Genomic DNA, 20,017 nt, shown 5'->3' on the forward strand with positions numbered 1-20,017 from the left:
ATGTTACAGAGGTGGAAATAGGCAATTTCGTCAATAGCGTGGATATGTGGTCAGAAGCTTATCTGCATATGACACCAAGGTTGCAAACAGTCTGGTTCAGCCTCTGACAGTTGCCAGAGAGAGGGATGGAGTCGGTGACTATGGAATGGAGTTTGTGGCCTGAACCGAAGACAATGGCTTCGATCTTCCCAATGTTTAGTTGGAGGAAATTTCTGCTTACAAAAAAAAATGTTTTTAAAAATCTAATACTGGATATTGGATAAGCTGTCTGATGATTTGAAGACAGTGGAGGGGTCAAGAAAGATGGTGAGGTAAAGGTGGGTGTCATCAGCGTACATGTGGAAACTAATGCTGTGTTTTCTGATGTCACTGAGGGGCAGCATGTAGATGGGAAATGGGGATGTGGTCAAGGATAGATTCTTGTGGGGGCACTAGAGGTAATGGTGCAGAAATGGGAAGCAAAGCCAATGCAGGTGATTTTCTGACTACAACTGGGTAGATAAGAATGGAGCCAGTAAGAGTAGACCCACCCAGCTGGATGACAGTGGATAGGAGGTGGATGGTGTGGTCAGCTGTAACATGGGTTACGGACAGATCAAGAAGGTCGAGGAGAGATAGCTTCCCTTTGTCACAGTCGTGTGGGATATCAGTTATGACTTTGATAAGAGCCATTTTGTTTCTGTCGCAGGGGTGGAAGCCTGATTTTTGGGGGGGTGTTGGGGGGTGGGGGGGGTGTTGGGGGGAGAGAATTCAAGCATGCCTGCAATCCTGGGGAACATGGGCATGGATTTGGGAGGTGACGTCAGTTTCAAGGACTTTGGAGAGGAACGTTGGATGGACAGAGAGGTTAGTTGTTGAGGAGAGGGGTGCTGATGACAGATTTGAATGAGATGGGGACAGTACCTGAGGACAGAGAACCTTTAACAATGGGAGTCAGGAAGGGAAGTTGGGTGGTCAGCAGTTTGTCTCAAAGTTGTTGTCTCATATTGACATGACTAGGCTCAGAGGGAGCATGAGAGGAGATAGGAGAGAAACTAGAGAAAGAAGCTAAGGGCAGAGGGGAGAACCTTAAGAGTAAACTTGGCCTGGTTGGGGCTAGAGTAAGGTTGGGAAATGCAGAGTAGCTGATCGGATGATCTCGATCTTAGTGATGTTCACGAGCTTCTCACACTTGTTGGAGGTGAGGGTGGATTAGACAAGTGAGAGGAGTTTAAGAATACAATATGCAGTAGGGGAAAGAAGCTGGGGGTTATCTCTATATCCCAGGATGAATGCGGAACAGTGAGCAGTTTCGGCAGATGAAAGCAGGACCTGATAGTGCTTTATGTGGTTTGCGTCCCTTGGAGTTAAGGCGTGGAAATGAGGACCTTACTCGTGGGAAAGGCCAGGGTGAGAGAGAGTGATTGTTTTAGTGGGGACTTGGGTATCAAAGTTGAAGATCGGAATCTGCCGCAATGTTGTGTGAATGGAGGGCCGAAGGCTAGACAGTTGGTATTTCAAAAAGTGCAGTTGTAATTAAATTGGAAGAGAGCTTTTCCCAGGGTGGACACAGAAAGAAATAGTGGTGGAAGGGGGATGGGGGTGGAGAGTGATCCAATAAAGTGCTGGCCTTATCTGTGATTGACACGATGGGACAATCAAGGCCATATGAGCTGGTAAGGTGAATATAGATTGAGAAGTTTATATGGAGGGAGAGATTAAGGGAGAATAGGAAGGTAGTGAACTCAGAGGAGAGAGAGCATTATGAATTGAGATGGAGGTTGAAATCACTGAGAATGCAAAGTTGCTCTGTGCAATGGCTGAGGGAGGAAAGCAGTGAAGATGTCTCATTGAGAAACCTTTTATGGAGCTTGGGTCAGCAGTACAGAACAAGGATTTTAAATGACAGGTGAAAAAGCGGAACAGGGTGAGATGCTGAAAAGAGGAAAAAGTGCCCGAGGAGTAGGGGTTTAGGCCAAGGTGTATTTTGGTGATGAAAGCCACACTGTCACCATGATAGTTTGGGCTGGGAAAGTGGTGCAAGATATAGCCAGGCATAAAGGCTTCATTTAGCAGGAAGGTGTCATCACCTCTCAGTCAGCTTTCTGTCAACACAGTGATCCACAATGGGCTCATGGATGGCAGGGGCCTTGTTCACAAGTAAACGGACATTCTGGAGGGGTGGTGGTAGGGTCCAGGGTCAGCGGAGGAGTGAGTTGCACAGAATTGGGGTAGGCGATGGCGTAATGGTATTATCACTGGACTTGTAACCCAGAGACCCAGGGTATTTCTCTGGGGACATGGGTTCGAATCTCACCACTGCAGAAGGTGGAATTTGAATTTAATTAATAAATCTGGAATTAAAAACTAGTCTAATGATGGCCATGGAACCATTGTCGATTGTTGTAAAAACCCATCTGGTTCACTAATGTCCTTCAGGGAAGGAAATCTGCTGTCCTTATCTGGTCTGGCCGACATGTGACTCCAGACCCACAGCAATGTGGTTAACTCTTACATGCCCTCTGAAATGGCCTAGCAAGCCACTCAGTTGTACCTAACCGCTACAAAGTCAATAAAAAGGAATGAAACCGGACGGACCACCCGGCATCGACCTAGGCACTGGAAACGACAACAGCAAACCCAGCCCTGTCGACCCTGCAAAGTCCTCCTTACTAACATCTGGGGGCTTGTGCCAAAATTGGGAGAGCTGTCCCACAGACTCGTCAAGCAACAGTCTGACATGGCCATACTCACGGAATCATACCTTACAGACAATGTCCCAGACACTGCCATCACCATCCCCGGGTATGTCCTGTCCCACCGGCAGGACAGACCCAGCAGAGGTGGTGGCACAGTGGTATACAGTAGGGAGGGAGTTGCCCTGGGAGTCCTCAACATCAACTCCGGAGCCCATGAAGTCTCATGGCTTCAGGTCAAACATGGGCAAGGTAACCTCCTACTGATTACCACCTACTGCCCTCCCTCAGCTGATGCCTCAGTACTCCTCCATGTTGAACACCACTTGGAGAAAGCACTGAGGGTGGCAAGGGCACAAAATGTACTCTGGGTGGGGGACTTCAATGTCCATCATTAAGAGTGGCTCGGTAGCACCACTACTGACCGAGCTGGCCGAGTCCTAAAAGACATAGCTGCTAGATTGGGTCTGCGGCAGGTGGTGGGGGAACCAACACGAGGCAAAAACATACTTGACCTCGTCCTCACCAATCTGCCTGCTGCAGATGCTTCTGTCCATGACTGTATTGGTAGGAGTGACCACCGCACAGTCCTTGTGGAGACGAAGTCCCGCCTTCACATTGAGGATACCGTCCATCATGTTGTGTGGCACTATCACCGTGCTAAATGGGATAGATTTTGAACAGATCTAGCAATACAAAACTGGGCATCCATGAGGCTCTGTGGGCCATCAGGAGCAGCAAAATTGTACTCAACCACAATCTGTAACCTCATGGCCCAGCATATCCCCCACTTCACCATTACCATCAAGCCAGGAGACCAACCCTGGTTCAATGAAGAGTGCAGGAGGGCATGCCAGGAGCAGCACCAGGCGTACCTCAAAATGAAGTGTCAACCTGGTGAAGCTACAACACAGGACTATCTGCGTGCCAAACTGCGTAAGCAGCATGCGATAGACAGAGCTAAGCGATCCCATAACCAACTGATCAGATCTAAGCTGTGTAGTCCTGCCACATCCAGCCATGGTGGCTCCACAAATATCCCCATGCTTAATGATAGGGGAGCCCAGCACATCAGTGCGAAAGATAAGGCTGAAGCATTTGCAACGATCTTCAGCCAGAAGTGCCGAGTTGATGATCCATCTCGGCCTCCTCCTGAAGTCCCCAGCATCACAGATGCCAGATTTCAGCCAATTCGATTCACTCCGCGTGATATCAAGAAACGACTGAAGACACTGGATACTGCAAAAGCTATGGGCCCTGACAATATTCGGGCAATAGTACTGAAGACCTGTGCTCCAGAACTTGCTGCGTCCCTAGCCAAGCTGTTCCAGTACAGCTACAACACTGGCATCTACCCTGCAATGTGGAAAATTGCCCAGGTATGTCCTGTACACAAAAAGCAGGACAAGTCCAACCCGGCCAATTACCGCCCCATCAGCCTACTCTCAATCATCAGTAAAGTGATGGAAGGTGTCATCAACAGTGCCATAAAGCGGCACTTGCTTAGCAATAACCTGCTCAGTGACGCTCAGTTTGGGTTCCGCCAGGGCCACTCAGCTCCTGACCTCATCACAGCCTTGGTTCAAACATGGACAAAAGAGCTGAACTCAAGAGGTGAGGTAAGAGTGATTGCCCTTGACAACAAGGCAGCATTTGACCGAGTATGGCATCAAGGAGCCCTAGCAAAACTGAGGTCAATGGGAATCAGGGGGAAAACCCTTCACTGGCTGGAGTCATACCTAGCGCAAAGGAAGATGGTTGTGATTGTTGGAGGTCAATCATCTGAGCTGAATCCCCCACTATCAACATCCTAGGGGCTACCATTGACCAGAAACTGAACTGGAGTAGCCATATAAGAACCGTGGCTACAAGAGCAGGTCAGAGGCTAGGAATCCTGAGGCGAGTATCTCACCACCTGACTCCCCAAAGCCTGTCCACCATCTACAAGGCACAAGTCAGGAGTGTGATGGAATACTCTCCACTTGCCTGGATGGGTGCAGCTCCAACAACACTGAAGAAGCTCGACACCATCCAGGACAAAGCAGCCCACTTGATTGGCACCCCATCTACAAACATTCACTCCCTCCACCACCGATGCACAGTGGCAGCAGTGTGTACCGTCTCCAAGATACATTGCAGCAATGCACCAAGGCTCCTTAGACAGCACCTTCCAAACCTGCGACCTCGACCAACTAGAAGGACAAGGGCAGCAAATGCATGGGAACGCCACCACCTGCAAGTTCCCCTCCAAGTCACACACCATCCTGACTTGGAACTGTATCGCCGTTCCTTCATTGTCACTGGGTCAAAATCCTGAAACTCCCTTCCTAACAGCACTGTGGGTATACCTACCCCAAATGGACTGCAGCGGTTTAAGAAGGCAGCTCACCACCAAGGGCAATTAGGGATGGGCAATAAATGCTGGCTTGGCCAGCAACGCCCACATCCCATGAATGAATAAAAAAAAGAATCCAACTGCGCCCAGAACACCTCTGTCAGATTTCCTCTCTGCCTTCTCTTCCCTCAGGAGAACAATCTCAGTTTCTCCAATCTGTCCAGGTAACTGGACCCTCATGCCTGGAACCATTCTCGTAAATCTTTTCTGCACCCTTTCTAAAGCCTTCACATTCTTCCTAATGTGTGGTGCCCAGGATTGGGTACAATACTCCAGTTGAGGCCAAACCAGTGTTTTATAAAGGTTCTTCATAACTTCCTTGCTTTTGTATTGTATGCCTCTATTTATAAACACCAGGATCCCGTATGCCTTTTTAATCACTTTTTCAAACTGCCATAGAAAGGTTACGGCACAGAAAGAGGCCAGTCAGCCCATCGTGTCTGCTCTGGCTGAAAACACTAACCGCCCGTTCTAATCCCATCTTCCAGCACTTTGTCCTTGCAGGTTACAGCACTTCAGGTGCATGTCCAGGTACCCTTAAATGAGTTGAGGGTTTCTACCTCCGCTATCATTCCTGGCAGTGAATTCTAGACACCCACACCCTGTGGGTGAAAATGTTTTTCCTCATGTCCCCTCTAATCCTTCTGCTAATCACCTTAAATTTGTGCCCCTGGTAATTGACCTCTCTGATAGGGGAAACAGGTCCCTTCTGTCGACTCTATCTGGGCCCCTCATAATTCTGGATGCCTCAATTAAGTTATGCCTCAGCCTTCTCTGTTCTAAGAAAAACAACCCTAGCCTATCCAATCTTTCTTCATAGCTGCAACTTTCAAGCCCTGGCAACATTCTTGTATTCTATGCCTCAGCTAATAATGGCAAGTATCCCGTATGCCTTCCAAACCACCTTATCTACCTGTGCTGCTGCCTTCAGTGATCTCTGGACAAGTACACCAAGGTCCCTCTGACCCTCTGTACTTCCTAGGGTCCTACCATCCATTGTATATTCCCTTGCCTTGTTAGTCCTCCCAAAATGCATCACCTCACACTTCTCAGGATTAAATTCCATTTGCCACTGCTCCGCCCATCTTACCAGCCCATCTATATCGTCCTGTAATCTAAGGCTTTCCTCCTCACTATTTACGACATCAACAATTTTCGTGTCATCCACGAAATTACTGATCATACCTCCTATATTCACGTCTAAATCATTAATGTACACTACAAACAGCATGGGTCCCAGCACCGATCCCTGCGGTACATCACTGGTCACAGGCTTCCACTCGCAAAAACAACCCTCGACCATCACCCTCTGCCTCCTGCCACTAAGCCAATTTTGGATCCAATTTGCCAAATTGCCCTGGATCCCATGGGCTTTTACCTTCTTAACCAATCTCCCATGCGGGACCTTATCAAAAGCCTTAGTGAAGTCCATGTAGACTACATCAACTGCTTTACCCTCATCTGCACATCGAGTCTGCTCCTCGAAAAATTCAATCAAGTTAGTTAGACACGATCTCCCCCTGACAAAGCCATGTTGACTATCCCTGATTAATCCCTGCCTCTCCAAGTGGAGATTATTCCTGCCCCTCAGAATTTTTCCAATAGTTTCCCAACCACTGATTTTAGACTCACTGGCCTGTAATTACCTGGTTTATCCTTACTACCCTTCTTGAATAATGGTATCACATTCGCTGTCCTCCAATCCTCTGGTACCTCTCCTGTGGCCAGAGAGGATTTGAAAATTTGTGTCAGAGCCCCTGCTATATCCTCCCTTGCCTCGCATAACAGCCTGGGAAACACCTCATCTGGGCCTGGGGATTTATCCACTTTTAAGCCTACTAAAGCAGCTAATACTTCCTCCCTTTCAATACTGATATGTTCAAGATTATCACAATCCTCCTCCCTGATCTCTACACCTACATCATCCTTCTCCATAGTGAACACAGGCGAAAAGTAATCATTTAAAACCTCACCTATATCCTCCGGCTCCACACACACATTGCCACTTTGGTGCCTAATGGGCCCTATTCTTTTCCTGGTTATCCTCTTGCCCTTATTATACCTATAAAATGCCTTAGGATTTTCCTTTATCTTGCCCTCCAGTGTTTTTTCATGTCCCCTTTCTGCTCTCCTAATTACTTTTTTAAGTGCCCCCCTACACTTTCTATACTCTTCTAGGGCCTCTGCTGTTTTCAGCGCTCTGAATCTACCATAAGCCTCCTTTTTTTTTTTCCTGGTGCAATCCTCTATATCCCTTGACATCCAGGGTTCCCTGGACTTGTTGGTCCTACCCTTAACGGGTACGTGTTGGCTCTGAACTCTTGATATTTCCTCTTTGAATGACTCTCACTGTTCTGATGTAGACTTTCCTACAAGTAGCTGCTCCCAGTCCACCTTGGCCAGATCCTTCCCCAATTCGGTACCTTTATGTCCGGTCTGTCTTTGTCCTTTTCCATAGCAACCTTAAATCTTAGAGTTATGGTCACTATCCCCAACTGCTCCCCCACTGACACTTCTACCACTTGTCCAGCTTCATTCCCTAGGATTAGGTCCCGTACTGCCCCTTCTCTTGTAGGACGTTCTACGTACTGGCTCAATAAGTTCTCCTGTATGCATTTTAAGAATTCCGCCCCCTTAAGCCCTTTGCACTAAGAGTATCCCAGTTGATATTAGTGATGTTGAAATCCCCTACTATTATTACCCTATTATTTTTACACCTCTCTGAGATTTGCCTACATATCTGCTCCTCTATCTCTCCTTGACTGTTTGGAGGCCTGTGGTACACTCCCAGTCAAGTGATTGCCCCCTTTTTGTTTTTAAGTTCTACCCATATGGCCTCATTTGAGGAACTTTCTAAGATATCATCCCTCCAGGTTTCTTTAATAAACAACAAAATTATCAGTTTATTATAAAACAAGTCTTAACCAGTAATGAAGTAAAGCATAAACACACAGATTGAAATGTTTAAGTTCCCTTTTTACCTTAGCCCCTCACACTTAAACACACATACACTTGTTAAGCGGAAAAATAAAGGTATTTTTTGTATTTAGAGCTCTGTTACAGACCAAAAACAAAACACTTGTTCTTAATTATTGCTCATTCTTGAAGAAACAGCAGATGAGATCTGACCAAAGTCTGGTCTCCGAGTACGCACAGATGGGTCACTGGGATCTTTTAGAACAGTTCTTTTCAGGTGGCATTAAGAATTTAACAGACTTTTCAAAGACAGAAGACAAGATGAGTTGACGCAGTTTCAGGGTCATTTAGAGAGGTGCTGGAAACCTGAGCTGGGTTTTGGTCCTCTCTCCTTCCTTGGACATTTTCTGTCTCCTTGCAAGTTCTCTCCCTTTTTATACAGTTCAACCCCAACGCAAAACAATTCAAAAGCGAAACCGACAACAGGAGGTCAACCTTTTGACCTCCATCGATCTTGACCTGTCACTTCTTTGTAAACATCTTCTCCAGGTGTCTAAAGTTTTCTGTTTAGTGCGCTGGAAGTCAGATGGTTTCCCTGAAAGGCTTGTTTTCCTCACAACACCTCTCAGTGCCTGTTGTAAAAAACATTTCCAAGGACTGTTTTCAAAGTCAAGTGGCCTTGACATGACCTCCTTTGAAAACTCCAAAGTTTAACATTTCTTCAATCTTTCCAAAATGAATCCTCAAAAAATATATTTAACAAAACACTGAGGCACTTTCATGACAATTGTTGGGCTCGGTCCTGAGCAGCATCCAAAACATGCCTGTGAAAGGACATGGTGACATGAAAACTCAAATTACATGGACCTAGTTACATAGCAATTATTTGAATACATATACTATTTGCCTTCCTAATTGTCTGCTGTACCTGCAGGTTAACTTCCTGTGATTTCTGTAGGGCATTGATTATCCCTCTGCAGAAGGGGTGGGGGAGTTGCATTACTGGTTGGTTGAGGGAAGGACAGGATTGGCAGCTAAATGTTCCAGGCTTTAGAAGCTTCAGGCGGGATAGAGGGGGATGTAAAAGGGGTGGGGGAGTTGCATTACTGGTTAAGGAGAACATCACAGCTGTACTGCGGGAGGACACCTCAGAGAGGTCATGCAGCGAGGCAATATGGGTGGAGCTCAGGAATAGGAAGGGTGCAGTCATGATGTTGGGGGTTTATTACAGGCCTCCCAACAGCCAGCGGGAGGTAGAGGAGCAGATATGTAGACAGATTTTGGAAAGATGTAAAGGTAACAGGGTTGTAGTTGTGGGTGATTTTAACTTCCCCAATATTGACTGGGACTCACTTAGTGCTAGGGGCTTGGATGGGGCAGAATTTGTGAGGAGCATCCAGGAGGACTTATTGATACAGTATGTAGATAGTCCAACTAGGGATGGGGCCATTCTGGACCTGGTATTGGGGAATGACCCCGGCCAGGTGGTCGAAGTTTCAGTGGGGGAGCATTTCGGGAGCAGTGACCATAATTCCATAAGTTTTAAGGTACTTGTGGATAAGGATAAGAGTAGTCCTCGGGTGAAGGTGCTAAATTGGGGGAAGGCTGATTATAACAATATTAGGCAGGAACTGAAGAATTTAGATTGGGGGCGGCTGTTTGAGGGTAAATCAACATCTGACATGTAGGAGTCTTTCAAACGTCAGCTGTTTAGAATCCAGGACCAGCATGTTCCTGTGAGGAAGAAAGGCAAGTTTGGCAAGTTTCGGGAAGCTTGGATAACACAGGATATTGTGAGCCTAGTCAAAAAGAAAAAGGAAGCATTTGTAAGGGCTGGAAGGCTAGGAACAGATGAAGCACTTGAGGAATATAAAGACAGTAGGAAGGAACTTAAGCAAGGAGTTAGGAGGGCTAAAAGGGGTCATGAAAAGTCATTGGCAAACAGGATTAAGGAAAATCCCAAGACTTCTTATACATATATAAAGAGCAAGAGGGTAACCAGGGAAAGGGTTGGCCCACTCAAGGACAGAGATGGGAATCTATGCGTGGAGCCAGAGGAAATGGGCGAGCTGCTAAATGAGTACTTTGCATCAGTATTCACCAAAGAGAAGGACTTGGTGGATGATGAGCCTAGGGAAGGGAGTGCAGATAGTCTCAGTCATCTCATTATCAAAAAGGAGGTGGTGTTGGGTGTCTTGCAAAGCATTAAGGTAGATAAGTCCCCAGGGCCTGATGGGATCTACCTGAGAATAATGAGGGAGGCAAGGGAAGAAATTGCTGGGGCCTTGACAGAAATCTTTGCATCCTCATTGGCTACAGGTGAGGTCCCAGAGGACTGGAGAATAGCCAATGTTGTTCCTTTGTTTAAGAAGGGTGGGAAGGATAATCCAGGAAATTATAGGCCGGTGAGCCTTACGTCAGTGGTAGGGAAACTATTAGAGAGGATTCTTCGGGACAGGATTTACTCCCATTTGGAAACCAACGAACTTATTAGCGAGAGACAGCATGGTTTTGTGAAGGGGAGGTCGTGTCTTACTAATTTGATTGAGTTTTTTGAGGAAGTGACGAAGGTGATTGATGAGGGAAGGGCGGTGGATGTTGTCTATATGGACTTCAGTAAAGCCTTTGACAAGGTCCCGCATGGCAGACTGGTGCAAAAGGTGAAGTCACACGGGATCAGAGGTGAGCTGGCAAGATGGATACAGAACTGGCTCAGTCACAGAAGACAGAGGGTAACAGTGGATAGGTGTTTTTCTGAATGGAGGGCTGTGATTAGTGGTGTTCCGCAGGGATCAGTGCTGGAACTTTTGCTGTTTGTAGTATATATAAATGATTTGGAGGAAAATGTAGCTGGTCTGATTAGTAAGTTTATGGACGACACAAAGGTTGGTTATAGATGTTTTCATAAGATTAGGAATGGTGGTAAAAGAGGTGGGGGGGTGGCATTGTTAGTTAGAAATAGTGTAACAACTGCTGAAAGAATTTTCGAGGAGGATCTGCCGACTGAGGCACTGTGGGTTGAGGTCAGGAACAGGAAAGGAGCAGTCACCTTGATGGGAGTTTTCTATAGGCCCCCCAATAGCAGCAGGGAGGTGGAAGAGCAGATTGGGAAACAGATTTTGGAAAGGAGCAGAAGTCACAGGGTAGTAATTATGGGGGATTTCAACTTCCCAAATATTGATTGGCAACTCTTTAGATCGAATAGTTTGGATGGGGTAGTGTTTGTGCAGTATGTCCAGGAAGCTTTTCTGACTCAGTATGTAGACTGCCCGACCAGAGGGGAGGCAATATTGGATTTGGTACTAGGTAATGAACCAGGGCAAGTGATAGAGCTGTTGGTGGGCGAGCACTTTGGAGATAGTGATCACAATTCTGTAGCATTCACTGTGGTAATGGAGAGGGATAGGTATGTGCAACAGGGCAAGGTTTACAATTGGGGGAAGGGTAGATATGATGCTGTCAGGCAGGAACTGAGGAGCATAAGTTGGGAGCATATGCTGGCAGGGAAGGGCACGGTCGAAATGTGGAACTTTTTCAAGGAGCAGATAGTAGGGGCCATTGATAAGCATGTCCCTGTCAGACAGGGAAGGGATGGTCATGTGAGGGAACCGTGGTTGACAAGAGAGGTTGAGAGTCTTGTTAGGAAGAAGAAGGATGCGTATATAAAGTTGAGGAAAAAGGGCACAGGCATAGCTCTGGAGGGATACAAGATGGCCAGGAAGGATCTGAAGAAAGGGATTAGGAGAGCTAAGAGAGGGCATGAAAAATGCTTGGCGGGTAGGATAAAAGAAAACCCCAAGGCCTTTTACGCGTATGTCAGAAATATGAGGATGACTAGGGGGACCATAGGTCCGGTCAAGGACAATAGCGGGAGACTGTGTGTTGAGCCGGAAGAGATAAGTGAGGTTTTGAATGAGTACTTCTCTTCGGTATTTACGAATGAGAAGGGGTGTATTACTGAAGAGGACGGTGTGAAACAGACTGGTAAGCTCGAGGAAGTGCTCGTTAGGAGGGAAGATGTGTTGGGGTTTTTGAATAACTTGAAGATAGACAAGTCTCCCGGGCCTGACGGGGTATATCCAAGGATGTTATGGGAAGCAAGGGATGAAATTGCAGAGCCGCTGGCAATGATCTTTTCATCTTCTCTGCTGACGGGGGTGGTACCAGGTGATTGGAGGGTGGCAAATGTTGTGCCCCTGTTCAAGAAAGGGAATAGGAACAACCCTGGGAATTACAGGCCAGTTAGTCTTACTTCGGTGGTAGGCAAGTTGATGGAAAAGGTGCTGAGGGATAGGATTTATGAGCATCTGGAAAGACACTGCTTGATTCGGGACAGTCAGCACGGTTTTGTGAGGGGTAGGTCTTGCCTCACAAGCCTGATTGAATTCTTTGAGCAGGTGACCAAGCAAGTGGATGTGGTGTACATGGATTTTAGTAAGGCATTTGATAAGGTCCCCCATGGTAGACTTATGGAGAAAGTCAGGAGGCATGGGATAGTGGGGAATGTGGCCAGTTGGATTAAGAATTGGCTAACTGATAGAAGGCAGAGAGTGGTCTTAGATGGTAAATACTCAGCCTGGAGCCCAGTTACCAGTGGCGTGCCGCAGGGATCAGTTCTGGGTCCTCTCCTGTTTGTGATTTTTATTAACGACTTGGATGAGGAAGTCGAAGGGTGGGTCAGTAAATTTGCAGATGATACAAAGGTTGGTGGAGTTGTGGATACCGAGGAGGGCTATTGTCGTCTGCAAAGGGACTTGGATAGGTTGCAGTGCTGGGCTGAAAAGTGGCAGATGGAGTTTAACCCTGAAAAGTGTGAGGTCGTCCATTTTGGAAGGACAAACATGAATGCAAAATACTGGGTTAACGGTAGGGTTCTTGGGCATGTGGAGGAGCAGAGAGACCTTGGGGTCTATGTGCATAGATCATTGAAAGTTGCAACTCAAGTGGATAGGGCTGTGAAGAAGGCATATGGGGTGTTAGCGTTCATTAGCAGAGGGATTGAATTTAAGAGCCGTGAGGTGATGATGCAGCTGTACAGGACCTTGGTAAGGCCTCATTTGGAGTACTGTGTGCAGTTCTGGTCGCCTCATTTTAGGAAGGATGTGGAAGCCTTGGAGAGGGTGCAGAGGAGATTTACCAGGATGTTGCCTGGAATGGAGAATAAGTCTTACGAGGAAAGGCTGAACATTCTAGGCCTCTTCTCATTAGAAAGGAGAAGGATGAGGGGTGACATGATAGAGGTTTATAAGATGATCAGGGGAATAGATAGGGTAGACAGTCAGAAACTCTTTCCCCGGGTGGAGCAAAGCGTTACAAGGGGTCATAAATTTAAGGTGAAGGGTGGGAGATATAAGGGGGATGTCAGGGGAAGGTTCTTTACCCAGAGAGTGGTCGAGGCATGGAATGCCTTGCCCGGGGAAGTTGTTGATTCAGAAACTTTAGGGACTTTCAAAAGGCTTTTGGATAGGTATATGGATAAAGGAGAATGATGGGGTATAGATTAAATTGTCCTTGACAGAGGACAAAGGATCGGCACAACATTGTGGGCCGAAGGGCCTGTTCTGTGCTGTATGTTCTATGTTCTATATGTTCTATGGTGGAGTTGCGGATAGTGATGAGGATTGTCAGAGGATACAGCAGGATATAGATCGGTTGGAGACTTGGGTGGAGAAATGGAAGATGGAGTTTAATCTGGACAAATGTGAGGTAATGCATTTTGGAAGGTCTAATGCAGGTGGGAGGTATACAGTAAATGGCAGAACCCTTAGGAGTATTGACAGGCAGAGAGATCTGTGCGTACAGGTCCACAGGTCACTGAAAGTGGCAACGCAGGTGGATAAGGTAGTCAAGAAGGCATACAGCATGCTTGCCTTCGTCGCTCGGGGCATAGAGTATAAAAATTGGTAAGTCATGTTGCAGCTGTACAGAAGCTTAGTTAGGCCACACTTAGAATGTTGCATGCAATTCTGGTCGTCACACTACCAGAAGGACGTGGAGGCTTTGGAGAGGGTACAGAGGAGGTTTACCAGGATGTTGCCTGGTCTGGAGGGCATTAGCTATGAGGAGAGGTTGGAAAAACTCGGATTGTTTTCACTGGAACGACGGAGGTGGAGGGGCGACATGATGGAGGTTTACTAAGTTATAAGCAGCATGGACAGAGTGGATAGTCAGAAGCTTTTTCCCAGGGTGGAAGAGTCAGTTACTAGGGGACATAGGTTTAAGGTGCGAGGGACAAAGTTTAGAGGGAATGTGTGAGGCAAGTTTTTTACACAGAGGGTGGTGAGTGCCTGGAACTTGCTGCCAGGGGAGGTGGTGGAAGCAGATACGATAGCGACGTTTAAGAGACATCTTGACAAATATATGAATAGGAAGGGAATAGAGGGATATGGGCCCCGGAAATGCAGAAGGTTTTAGTTTAGGCAGGCATCAAGATCGGCTTGGAGGCCCGAATGGCCTGTTCCTGTGCTGTACTGTTCTTTGTTCTTTCTGCTGGAAGAATGGAGCAAATTTATTATTGGCCAGATTCACCTCACTAGTCTATTCTTGCCTTTCCAGATCCATTTACATTGGAATAAAAATCTCTTCAGATTATTGGTGGACTTTGAATGTTAAACTACATGGAATGGATGAGGTAAGCTTTCCATTTTTGATGTTGGCTTGAAGGAGTTGTGTTTCCTACCCACCCCCCCCCCCCCCCCGCAACCCCCTCCCCGAGTCCAATTGGGAAAAATATTGAGATCCCTCATTTGAAGCTGTGATTTTTGTAAGGTCTGAAAAAAAATGGCCCCTCCAAAAAGGAATCCAAAATTCCTCTATAGGAATATAAAATAGCAAAAGGGTAGGAAGAGGAGGGATGAGGCCAATTAGGACCAAAAAGGGAATCTATGCATGGAGGCAGAGGGCATGGTTGAGGTACAAAATCAGTACTTTGCCTCTGCCTTTACCAAGGAAGAAGATGCTACTAAAGTCATAGTGAAAGAGAAGGTAATTGAGATACTGGATGGGCTGAAATGGATGAAGAGGAGGTATTGGAAAAGCTGGCTGTACTTATAGAATCCTGTGTAGTATCCATTCGCCTTTTGTGTCTGTCCTGGTTCTTGCAAGAGCAACTCCCCTAGTCCCACTCCCCTGCTTTTTCCCTCGAATCCTGAAAAGTTTTTCTCTTCAGATAATTATCTAATTCCCTTTTGAAAGCCACAAATGAATCTGCCTTCATCACACTGTCAGGCAGTGCATTCCAGATACTGACCACTGGCTGCATATAGATTTTTTTCCTCGTGTCGCCTTTGGTACTTTTGCCAATCACCTTAAATTGGTGTCGTCTGGTTCATGATCCTTGTGCTAACAGGAACAGTTTCTCCCTGTCTAGTCTGTCCAGATAGGGAGAAACTGTTCCCGTTGGTGGAAGGGCTGAGAACCAGAGGACACTGATTTAAGGTGATTGGCAAAAGAAGTAACAGCGACATGAGGAAGAATGTTTTTTATGCAGCGAGTGGTTAGGATCTGGAATGCACTGCCTGCGAGTGTTTTGGTAGCAGATTCAGTTGTTTTGAAATGGGATTTGGATGAGCACCTGAAGACAAAATATTTACAGGACTATGGGGAAAGGGCAGGAGCGTGGAACCAGCGAAATTGCTCTTGCAGAGAGCCAGCATGGACTCGACAGGCCAAATCATAGAAAGTTTAAGGCACAGGAAGAGGCCACTTGGCCCATCGTGTCTGTGCCGGCCAAAAAACGGTCCACCTATTCTAATCCCACCTTTCAGCATTTGGTCTGTAGCCCTGAAGATTACGGCACATCAGGTGTATATCCAGATTCTTTTTGAATGAGTAGTTGATGGTTTCTGCCTCAACTACCCTTTCAGGCAGAGAGTTCCAGACCCCCACCACCCTCTGGGTGAAAAAACTTTCCTTATCTCCCCTCTAATGTTTCTACGAGTCACTTTAAATCTATGTCCCCTAGTCACTGACCTCTCTGCTAAGGTGAATAGACCCTTCACCTCCACTCTATCCAGGCCCCTCAAAATTTTGTACATTTCAATCAGATCTCCCCTCAGCCTTCTCTGTTCCAAGGAGAACAACCCCAGCCTATCCAATCTTTCCTCATAGCTGCATTTTTCCAGTCCTAGTAACATCCTCGTAATTCTCCTCTGTACCCTCTTGAGTGCAATTTCATCCTTTCTGTAATGAGGTGACCAGAACTGGAAACAGTACTCAAGTTGTGGCCTAACCAATAATTTATACAGTTCCAGCATAACCTCCCTGCTCATGTATTCTATACCTCGGCTAGTAAGGGAAAGGATTCCATATGCCTTCTTAACCACCTTATCGACCTGTCCTGCTACCTTCAGGGATCTGTGGATATTCACTCCAGAGTCCCTCACTTCATCTACACTCCTCAGTATTTTCCCATTAATCGTATATTCCTTTGCCTTGTTTGACCTCCCCAAATGCATCACCTCACAGTTCTCTGGGTTGAATTCCATTTGCCAGTTTTCTGCCCATCTGACCAGACCATCAAAATCTTCCTGCAGCCTACAGCTATCCTCCTTGCTATCTACCACACGGCCAATCTTTGTGGCGTTTGCAAACTTCTTGATCATGCCCCACTACATTTACTTCCAAATGATAATATGCACCAAAAAAGCAGGGGACCCAGTACTGAGCCCTGGGGAACGCCACTGTAAACAGTCCTCCAGTCGCTAAAACAGCTGTCAACAATTACCCTTTGTTTCCTGCCACTGAGCCAATTTTGTATCCACCTTGCTGCATTTCCCTGGATCCCATGGGTTTTTATTTTTTCTCGAGGCTTTCTGTAGTATTGAATGATCTCCTTCAATGCTGTAATCATTCTATGATCCCTGTGTCCACTTTCTCCTCTTCTCTTGTAAAAGTGCCAGCTCTTCAGAATCCTAAATGTTATACCACAGAAGAAGGCCATTTGACCCATCAGTTACATCAGCTGTCAGGAAAGTGCTGGAATCTATTATTAGGAACATAGGAGCAGGAGTAGGCCATTCAGCCCATCGAGCCTGCTCTACCATTCAATACGATTATGGCTGATCATCCACTTCAATGCCTTTTTCCCACATTATTGTTACGAACGAGTGGGAAAGGTGTCTAGGGTTCCGTCTCTGCCTTCATCTGGTGTTACTGTAACAGGGTTTAATTTTAAACACGCTCTGTTTTTAGCTCCCCCTTGGTGAATCCTTGTTCACCGCTTTCCAATTATAAGGTAAAGAAACCAGCACAAACAGGCTTTCTTTAGTTTAAAGAAGAAAAGTTGAAATGTATTAAACTTGAACGTAAACTCTAATTCGGTTGACGCCTACACGATGCGCTCATGTTAGCATGCATATGCGATACACACTTGCAAATAGAGACACAAAAGAGAAAAAAAATAGTGAAAAGTTTGAGGCAATGTCTGAAGAGTTTTTGTTACGGTTTTATGTGCTCACTGTAGAGTCCTTGATTTTAGGTAGATCTTGCTTTTCGTTGGGGAACAGTATTCTTCTTAAACCTTGTTCGTTGTAGAAGACTTTCTCACTTGGGGTACATGTGCCTTCAGTAGATTCAGAGGCTTGTGAGAAAGAGATGGGAGCAGACAGGAGAGATCTTCTCAGTCCAGGATCAAACAGACACTGAGTTCAAACTGTTTGTACAATTCAGAAAACCCCAGATTGCCAAGCAGGTTGGTCATGTGATTAACTGACCATGTCTTGGCTCTGTGAATTGTATCATCTTAGCAGGGCCTGGAATGCTTCTCTTACACACAATACCTGGTTATCAAGGTCCATTGTGGGTTGAATGTGTCAGGGAATGGTTCTTTGTCCTTTCAGTCACAGTCTGTTAATATGCAAAAGACTTTTCCAGCCACGGCTGATCTGTTTAATAAGTCCTTTCTTCACTCAGTTTAAAATCAGTGTTCATGACAAAATTAATGTGCCTCCTTCTTGGCAGGTGGGGGCCTAGCATGCCACTATCCTCCTATCCCCTTATGTCATTTGTATTTAGAAATCTGTCAGTCTCTGCTTTAAACATACTCAATGACTGAGCTTCCACAGCCCTCTGGGGTAGAGAATTCCAAAGATTCACAACCCTCTGAGTAAAGAAATTTCTCCTCATCTCTGTCCTAAGTGACTCCCCCCTTACTTTGGAATTGTGTCCCCTGGTTTTAGACTCCCCAACCAGGGGAAACATCTTACCTGCATCTACCCTGTCTATCTCTTTTTAAGTATTTGGTAGGTTTCAATGAGATCACCTCTTATTCTTCAAAACTCTAGAGAATACAGGCCCAGTCTCCCCAATCTCTCTTCATAGGACAGTCTTGCCATCCCGGAACAAGTCTGGTGAACCTTCTTTATACTCCCTCTATTGCAATAATATCCTTCCTAAGGTAAGGGGACCAAAACTGCACACACTACTCTTAAGTGCAATCTAACCATGGTTCTATATAATCGAAGCAAGACTTCGCTACTCCTGTACTCAAATCCTCTTGTGATAAAGGCTAACATACCATTAGCCTTCTTAATTGCTTGCTGCACCTGCATGTTGGCTTTCAGTAACTTATTGACAAGGACACCCAGGTCCTTTTGTCCATTTACACTTTCTAATATCTTACCATTTAAGAAATACTCAGCACATCTATTCCTCCTACCAAAGTGGATAACCTCACATTTTTCCACATGATATTCCATCTGCCATGTTCTTGCCCGCTCACTAAGTCTGTCCAAATCGCCTTGAAGCCACTTAGTCTTGTGTCATCCGTGAACTTGGAAATACTACATTTGGTCTCCACATTCAAATCATTGATCTATATTGTCAACATCTGGGGCCCAAGCACTAATTTCTGTGGTACCCCACCAGTCACAGCCTGCCAATGCAAGAATGACCCGTTTAATCCTACTCTCTGTTTTCTGTTAAATGATCCTTAATCCATGCCAGTATATTACCTCCCATCCCATGTGCTTCAATTTTGCTAACCAACCTCCTGTGGGGGACTTTATCAAAGCCTTTTGAAAATCCAAGTATACCACTTTATCAGTTCTGTTAGTAACATCCTCAAAAATCCCCCAACAGGTTTGTCAAACAGGATTTCCCATTCATAAATCCATGTTGACTATGCCCAATCAGATCAATATTATCCAAGTGTCCATTTATCACATTAGGGAAGTATTAACAATGCACCTAGAAAAGCACAGTATGATTAGAACAAGCTGACATGGTTTTACGAAAGGGAAATCCTGTTTGACGAATTTGTTAGTTTTTTGAGGATGTAACTAGTAGGAACTCTGAAGGCAGAAGGGCAGGTTAATAGGGTGGTGAAAAAGGCATATGGGACACTTGTCTCTATCAATCGAGGCATAGATTACAAAAGCAGGGAGGTCATGTTGGAGTTGTACAGAACTTTGGTAAGGCCACAGCTGGAGTACTGTGTGCAATTCTGGTCGCCACATTATAGGAAGGATTTGATTGCATTGGAGGGGGTGCAGAGGCGATTCACCAGGATGTTGCCTGGGGTGGAACATTTAAGCTATGAAGAGAGGTTGGATAGGCTTGGGTTGTTTTCGCTGGAGCAGAGAAGACTGAGGGGTGACCTGATCGAGGTGTACAAGATTATGAGGGGCATGGACAGGGTGGATAGGGAGCAGCTGTTCTCCCTAGTTGAAGGATCAGTTACGAGGGGTCACAAGTTTAAGGTGAGGGGCGGGAGGTTTAAGGGGGACTTGAGGAAGAACTTTTTTACCCAGAGGGTGGTGACGGTCTGGAATGCCCTGCCTGGGAGGGTGATAGATGCAGGTTGCCTCACATCCTTTAAAAAGTACCTGGATGAGCACTTGGCACATCATAACATTCAGGGCTATGGGCCAAGTGCTGGCAAATGGGATTAGGTAGACAGGTCAGTTGTTTTAATGCATCGGTGCAGACTCGATGGGCCGAAGGGCCTCTTCTGCACTGTATTATTCTGTGATTCCGTGAACCAGTAGATGTATACTTGGATTTCCGAAAAGCATTCCATAAGGTGCCACAC

General features: G+C 46.0%; 1 protein-coding gene across 4 annotated transcripts in view; it reads left to right on the top strand.

Moving 5' to 3' along the window:
• adck5 (aarF domain containing kinase 5) overlaps positions 1-20,017 on the top strand; it is an 83,058-nt gene that overhangs the window by 18,237 nt on the left and 44,804 nt on the right. For all 4 annotated transcript variants that reach the window (XM_068015756.1, XM_068015759.1, XM_068015757.1 and 1 more), the window contains exon 4: positions 14,542-14,617. In XM_068015756.1, the coding sequence (XP_067871857.1) occupies positions 14,542-14,617 (76 nt within the window). The remainder of the gene's footprint in view (positions 1-14,541; positions 14,618-20,017) is intronic.

This window comes from Heterodontus francisci, chromosome 2, assembly GCF_036365525.1.
Source record: "Heterodontus francisci isolate sHetFra1 chromosome 2, sHetFra1.hap1, whole genome shotgun sequence".
Taxonomy (NCBI): Eukaryota; Metazoa; Chordata; class Chondrichthyes; order Heterodontiformes; family Heterodontidae; genus Heterodontus; species Heterodontus francisci.